Source organism: Fukomys damarensis, unplaced genomic scaffold (assembly GCF_012274545.1).
Source record: "Fukomys damarensis isolate Sample0158 unplaced genomic scaffold, DMR_v1.0_HiC HiC_scaffold_8, whole genome shotgun sequence".
Classification (NCBI taxonomy): Eukaryota; Metazoa; Chordata; class Mammalia; order Rodentia; family Bathyergidae; genus Fukomys; species Fukomys damarensis.
The window spans coordinates 11,207,678-11,215,859 of record NW_022900920.1 but is presented as its reverse complement, the minus strand read 5'-3'; the positions used below and the strand labels follow the sequence as shown (position 1 = coordinate 11,215,859).

General features: G+C 36.3%; 1 protein-coding gene across 1 annotated transcript; it reads left to right on the top strand.

Moving 5' to 3' along the window:
* Positions 1–3,447: 3,447 nt before the first annotated feature.
* Nps (neuropeptide S) lies at positions 3,448–7,219 on the top strand. The gene is made up of 3 exons (XM_033761231.1): positions 3,448–3,534; positions 3,625–3,729; positions 7,040–7,219. Exons 1-3 carry the CDS (start codon positions 3,448–3,450, stop codon positions 7,217–7,219), a joined length of 372 nt encoding a protein of 123 aa, XP_033617122.1.
* The last annotated feature ends 963 nt before the right edge of the window (positions 7,220–8,182 follow it).

Below are 8,182 nucleotides of genomic sequence, written 5' to 3'. Positions count from 1 at the left end.
CTCTCACTATCACTTTTGCCCTCTCCCTTTCCTTTCCTAGGTTCTAATTTCTGGTGTAGAACTTTATCAGGCAAGCTTTCTCTTTTCAGTAGTAAGGATGACCCCTGACATCTTCAAACATACCCAATCCATAAAGCTGTAATTTTCAAAGCTTTACTTTTATCACAGCTAACAGTGTACTCTATTTAGAGAATAAAATTGTTCTAAGAAGCACTTTATGAAAACAGCAGTCTCTGTTCCCTGTTTAGTTTCCTCCCCCAGAACCATCACTTTCAACCTTTTAAAGATGATTATCTTTGTATTTATCTCTAAATAACATGGTGCATTTTGATTTTCATGTTTTAACATTGTATCTTGAGCCCCATCTATAGAAATTAGGTAATTTATGTTGCCACCAAATATACTTATTCTTAGATTCAATTCTCAATATAGCCAAATTACTCTCCTTGTTAGGCCATTATTCAGAAATTGCATTATTATTACTATGCAAAATACTCCTCTTAGTTGATTCAAGTAGTTAACTTCGATTGAATTTCCTTCATATGTAACATTGTTTTCAATGTAGTAAATATTTGTTCCTCTTTTTCTTTTGCTTATTTTTCTATTAATTCATCAGTGATTCAATTTTCCATTCTCCAGTTGCTTATTCTTATTTCCAGACATTCCAACATACTCTGGCTTTCATCCTCTTACTTTCATGGAACATACCCTAAACTAGCTTTCTAACAAAGAGTTTATGGAAAAAGATCTTCTATACATACCTGAAAACATTTCTTATAATCTCATATTTAAGGAAGGAGAATAAATTCTTGCTTTTCATGATTCTTGGGAAGAAACTCTAGATTGAAAATGTTTCCTTCCAGAATTTGAAAGTATTGTTGCACTATTTTCTAAGTTACCAGTGTTATTTTTAAGAAGTACAAAGTATTTCTAACCTGAATCTTTGTGTACAATCTTAAATCTGAGAGGATCCAATTACTGAGATATTATGATGATGTGTTTTGGTAGCAGTTGACTTTTATCAATTGCCGATCACTTGATGTGTCCTTTCCATCTGGAAAGCTATAACCTTTTTTTTTTTTTTTTTTTTTTTTTTGACACCAGGGATTGAAGTTGGGACCTTGTGCTTATGAGGCAGGCAGTGGCATCACTGAGCTGGCCCAGAAAGTTATAACCTTTCATTAGAGAAAATATTAAAATTTTCCTCGATGATTCCCTGCCCCCTCATTTTTTCTATTCTCTTTTCTAGAAATCCTATTGTTTCTATGTCAGATATACTAGCCTGGTCTTATTCTTTTATTGTCTTAATTTTTCTCCTTTGTCTGTCTCTAATATATGAGAGATTTGCTTAACTTTATCTTTCTACACTAATAAGATTCCTTCAGTTTTAATTTTCATTAGTTTTTTTGTATACTACTTTTTCCTTTTATATAGCTTTCTTTTCAGGTTGTATAGATGCAATACTATCTCTTCTCTCTCTGAGGATGTGAAAATGTTCTTTTGAAAGTTGCTTTTCCCCCCTATTTTCTCTTATTTCCATTAAGTTCCTTTCTTTTTTTTTCTTTCTCTTGGTCCCTGTTTTCCACAGTAAATTAGTGCTGCTGTCGACTTCTCTCTCGTCATCTTTGTTATTATTGGCCTATGGCTTTATAAACATCCCTTATTCATTGCTGTTGTGTCCAGGTTATCTGTTCAAGAGTAGGCCCTGAAAGATCCAGTGAAGGATTTTGTGTGTTGATGGGAGTTGTCAGCACATTAGTGGCTTACAGTTGGCTGTATTGCTTTTATTAGGAAACCCTGATGTCTGTATCTCCAAGTTTTCTCTTTGGACTGGGCAAACATCTCAGACAGAGATCTTCCATTCGCTTGTCTAGAAGGTAAAGAACTGTTGGGGATATGCAGAGTTGGGTCATGAATCTGAGCACTGTGTCTAATATTTATCTAATCTTTGCTTTTAGAAAGGTCTGGCTCCCTCCACTATACCTGTTTTCCTCAGTCAGGAAATCCTTTCGACCCTCTGATTAGAAGAAAAAAAAAAACCTTAGTATTCTGCCAAGTTAAGGTGCCTAAAAATAGGAAAGGGAAGAAATGCGGCACTGAAATGATTCTTAAACAAACTTCTTCCTGATTCTCCTTTTTTGGTGCCATCTTCACTACATGCATATGTACCTGGTTCTACAAATACTTGAGTCTTAAGGGTGTGTCGAAAAGTACTTTTCGCAGTTCTACTTAGCCAATTCCTCTTGACAACAAAATATTTTTCTGCCACTGTTTTCCCCACTCCTTTTGTTTTTAAATGTTTATTTCACCTGGGTTTAAGGAGAACCGTAAAGAATACTTTGGTGCTCCGGGAGGCCATTTGTCTCTCAATGTTAGTATGATGTGCTCTACAGAACTCTGATCAAAGATGTTTGGATCACCTGTCTCACGCCCCTAATCATGTGATCTGGGTTCCCTCAGGAGTATGGGTCACCTGCTTTTCCTTATGATAGGCAAACTGGGACCACAAGATTGACAGTTGCAGGAGAATCATGCAGAGTGATGGCTCCCAAAAGAAAGGAGTGCGTCACTAACAAACAGGCACCAAATGTCTCAAACACAGGGCAGCTTTGTCCTCCAAAAGGGATGATCTTGAGGAGGCAATCATTTTCCTCAGTTGTTTTGTATTAAGAAATGTTGGCACCATCTCACAGACACTAGTTATCCAAGCAGAAATCACTTCCCTTGTCGTTTTTTTCCACTCTAAGCCTCAGCAACATCTGTTGGTGCTTAGTGCTCCTGAATCAATTGATTAGTGCAGAGGCCCACTGAAGTGCAAGGGGATCACACACACTGCCCAGAGAAGTTCCATACCCTGGGGAGGAAAGGAGGCCAGGTGGGAAGGTTTTCAAAGAACTCTGACACTGGGGCTTGGGGAGTATCCAAGGGATCAACAGACACAGCGTTCTTCCTTTGATGTAGAGGAGTAGAACAAAGAGGCATGCCATTTATTTATTTTTCTACTTTCACTGCTGAAGTCCTAGCTGGAAATTTTAAGTAATCGGCGTGCATCATTTTTGTGTAGATACTCTTTGGTCTTGTAATGATTTCTTTTGTGTTAATCTCTGAAACAAGATGTTTGAGAGATACAAGGAAACAGTGTCATCCTCCTTAACTGTTGAAAGTCTATGCGTCTGAGCTAAAAACAAAGACAAAGACAACAAATAAACTTTGAATCCCCTGGTCATGATGTCACAGTGATGCAGTGTAGAGGGGACAGGACTTTTGAAGGGCACTCTTAATGGCAACCTTTAAATGAATTCAATCCTTGGTAGCTCAATGACAATGTCTATGTTACTGTCCTTTCCCTACTTAACAAGAACAAAAGGCCACATCCAGATAAACTAGTCACTTGTGATGAGACATGATGACATTTTAATTTCTGAACTTTTCTGATATAAAATAGCCATGCAGGAGGCATCTGACAGTAAGCCTGAGGAATTTGGCAGTAAAATCATCGATCTGCACAGATTTTGGAAAGTCCAAAATGATCAGGTAAAACACAGTACTTTTATGTAAAGAGAAACATTACATTTTCATATGCTTTTTAATTTATACTTGCCTAAATGAAGTTAAATCTGAGAGTTTTTTTCCTTCCTGCTCTGCAGCTCATTAAAGATCAGTCTTATCTTAATTCTGTCACTTTCCACAATGCCTGCGTTTTGGTGCTACCCAGCTCTGTCTTCTAAGGTAAGAGTTTCACCTCTGTTTTTTATGGTTGTATATATGACTAGAATGGTAGAATATCTAAATTTAAAATTTCCTCAAGAGATCTGCAACAGAAAAGCCATTTATTGTATTTTTAGAGCTTTCAATGAAAAAAAGTGTAATCATTCAGATTCAGAAATCAATAGAAGGAAACATATATACGGTAGTAACACTGGACTACATTAAATTTGTTGTGAATTACTTAGGACTGGTTCCTGCATGGAGAAATATTCATTTCTATGTAAAACATTAATTTTTTGCCTATGTCAATTTAATTTTTTTCATATATATACATCTACTCATAATCACAGTGGCTATTTAGTCATTGAAATTATATAGATAAGATACAGTGGTCATTTTTCATAAGCAGTGAACTTCCTAATTTTACAGAGCAAACTTTCTCCAGATACAGAATATAGAAAAAATGCTAGATCTCAGGGAGATATTACATAAATATTAAACCATATATTTATTCAAAAGTATTGATTGAGTTCATGGAACTGTTCAAGACATTCAGAAAATAAGTATCTTTCTTTGGTATGTTTAACACTATTTCCATATGATATTTGAGTTTATTTTTATGTCAATATTTTGTTTAAAATTTCAAAATACCTTTGGTTGTTGATGACATTTTGAACTTTAACTTTCCTTCATTAAAACTTACACTGTCACATTGTAATTACTGAAATCAGTGTAATTTATGAGACTTCTTTAGGATAAAGAAATGTCATATAAATCCTAAATGATAAATTTGGGTTCAAAAATAGTACTCCAGTTATTTGTTTATTGGCCTTCTCACTAATCTTCACATCTGTCATTTTTCTCTTTCTTGTTTACTTAATATAGCTTCTCTTGCTCTGGCTTCCCTCCTATGAGCACTCAGCACTAATTTAGTCATTGATTCTATCAGACAGCACATTGATCAAGCTGATGAGTCACAATCCATAAATTGGTATATTTTCTCAAGTGTCTTCCTAATTACTTTTTATTCTTTCCCCAAAGGTTTACTCACGACATTTCTGTTGAACAAGAAGCACTTGTCTGTAGCTTTTTTATATAAAAAATTAAGAATATATTTTCTTCTAAAGTACTATGAAACCAACTTGCTCATAAATGAAATATTTCTCTTTTCACTAAATTTTCCATATTTCTGTTTTCTGCAAATGGTGACTTTGCTCTCTTCATAACTCTATCATGTGGTAATAGTGTGGATGGTCTTCGTGACAGTTTGGTAGTTTAGGGAGAATAATTATGCAGTCACATGACATATAAGATTTTATAATATTTATTTCAAACTTCATACAAGTCCACCAGCCAGGCTGATATTTAATATGATTCTGCTGATGATTCTATCCTAACAAGAGCTACCTTTAGTGCTCTAGCATCCTTTTTGTGATGGCTTAGGAATTTCACAACTAGAACTGGTATATTTCTTTTGCAATACAAAGGTGGCATCAAGAGTATTTCTGTAAGGAACTGGATTGCTTCCCTCCCTGAAGCGACTTATACCCCCCTCCTGCTGGAGATGTGAAAGAGATGGCGTTTATCTAGCATGTTTAGCTTCTGTTAGCCCAAGGGAAAATACATAGTAGTGCCCAACTAAGAATTTTTATTTATTTTTTTCCATAGCCAATATTTATGAAATGTCTCTGACTGCACAGATCAAAAAGAAAAAGACAAACAAGACCTTATTTTCCAGGAGGCCAGTAGAGACGGTTTCCCTGGATCTCTGACTACTGGAGACTTCAGTAAAGCACACAGCCAGGGCAAAGAATTCCGGGAAGCATTTTGTGTACTCTGGCCCCACTTCAACCTCCAAATACAGTGACTTGAAGCCAAACTTTTCTTCTTGCTCCAAGATAAAGTCTATAGTGTTTACTTTGTAGTATGCATCTTTATTTACAATGAAATTGTTTAGTTCTTATGGTACAGTTGAGAAACCTGAGCTTGTAGCCAAATGGCTCAGCATGATTGACTTTAGCTCCAAGTCACTTCATTTCCCCATCTAAAACTGAAGAATTGATAGGATTTGCTTCACAGAGCTTTTTAGGGGACAGACTAAGATGAGTTATCTAAAGCATGTGTCATGGTGATTACCAATAAGTTGTTACCTTTATTACTGATATTTTTATTAGTCCCTTGTTAATGAATTAGGATTCTTCTTTTTTAAAATTAATTTTACTGGTACATTTTAAGTATACAATGCACCTACATTTATCATTGGAAACTTGTACCTTTACATGATGTATTTGGTACTGGGGATTGAACTCGGGTCCTTGCACTTGCAAGGCAGGCCACCGAACCACTGAGCTAAATCCCTGGCTACATGATGTATCTTGATTGTTACTCTTTCCCTATTCCCCTGCCCTCCCTTCAACCCCTGCACCACTCTGTTTACAAATATTTTATTTCCATTTTTGCATGCAAATTCCATTCCCTTCTTTCCTTTCCCCCACCTCTCCCGCTTCTTCTCTTTTTCACCTTTTCTTCCTACTTCACATTATCCGTTACACATTTTGATTCTTATTTATTTACACTTTCAGTTTCTCACACCAGAGAAACTATGATTCTTCTGAAACAATGCAAAAGAGAAAAATGACAAGTGTTGACAGTGTCACCTGAGTCATAGGTGAGAAATTGTCAACTATGCCTATGGGCATGAACTGTGTGCTCTGGAGTTTGATCCACCCCATGGGCAGATAGAGGATGGAACCCAAAGTTCTTTAAGTCTAGTGTGAGCTCTGAGGTTTCAGACCTATTTCTTCTACCATTCAGTGCCTCAGTACCATCTTGTACTCTGTGGGCCTTGAATCCCTGATGACATATTGAGCAAAAGCTGAAAGGTAAAGATTTTAGGGTTCATGCACAAGGCTTTCTTATGGAGAACCTGGCAAGTAGCCTAGGAAAACCGGAGGGACTGTACTCTTCACTCAAACCAGAAGTCTGCCTCCCTGTCTGGTTTTCTGTGTGAATTTGAAACACAGTTCTCAAGACTCATTAGTGCCTCTTGAAATATTTCTTATAAAAAATAGCAATAAGATAACTGTGTTCAATGCATGATGTAAAGGCTGAATAGCAGCAATTAGTGTAAAAACTAGGCAAGTGGGTACATCATTCCAAATAATATTTTGTATCTAGATAAAGTATACATTGCATTTTAACAACATTTCCACCCTTAAGAAGATAAGCTATATTGGATTTATCAGCATAAAACTCTGGAAATTGTTACTGTTGAAATAAACTTTTAACCCTAGAGCTGTATTCTCTCCTTCCTTCCCCATCTGAATACCAGGTGTCTGGAAAATATGATTACTTTCTCATCCTGCTGAACAGCTGCCCAGCCAGGCTGGACGGGAGTGAGGGACTAGCTTTTCTAAAGCCAATTTTGGAGAAGACATCTATGAAAAGGTCCTTTCGCAATGGAGTTGGCACAGGAATGAAAAAAACTTCCTTTCGAAGAGCAAAACCATGAATAAGTGTGGGAAGGACTCTAGGAATTAATCTCAAAATATGTGGAGTGTGACTGATGTGCTAAAAGTCAGTTGTATCTTTATCATTAAGTGTTAGCTTGCTCCCAATTTTCCAATATTTTTCCTCTCCTAACTAGTTCATAGTAAATTGAGTAATTTGAAAATAAAATAGTAAACCTGTCCCAAACTTCTGCTTGTGGAAGAAAAAGCCACTTATGTACTCAGTTACTAGCGTTCTCAAAATTCATTTTGATTTTAAATTGGCCAAAATGTGTATTTTTACTGTGGTGACAATGGTATATTTCCTGCCTATAATGTTATAATATTTTGATATTAGAACGTTGAGTACTGCATTGTGGATATACACTATTCTTTCTTTTAACCATACTTGTTTTAAATGACTTAGCTGGACTAATTCTGTTGGGCTGTGCTACTTCAGTTTGTGAAAGTTTCTTAAAAGTATTGAAAATTATGATAGTGGTATAGTTATACCAATCAACTAATTAATACTTGCAACAAACATCATCATAGCCCCCTGATATAGTTCTTTTCTCCACTTTCCAATTTAAAATATACCTAAATATAGACTGTCATTTTGTCTTGGATTTTTTTTTTCTTTTTAAAATGTTATATGAAATGCTGTCAGTGACAATGACAAAAGAGATTTCTGATAGGCATGTGGGTGGGGGAGTTTGGGAGCTTGTTCCTCAAAACGGCCCATTGAGCCCAGATTCCTGTCCTCCTAGGAAAGACCACCACCACCCCATTCCATGGAAATGCTTGACACTGTGTTTTTGTTTTTTCAGGCTAATGCCTGATTGGTTGCTGTGTCATTGTTGTGTCATTTGTTGTTGTGTTCAGTTGTCTTGAATTCTGCCTGCCACACACTAATGGGTTCACGGAGAGCCACATACAGTTCCCAGACTGGGAGCTTCAGAAGCTGCAGAAATATACAGTCTTTGGTC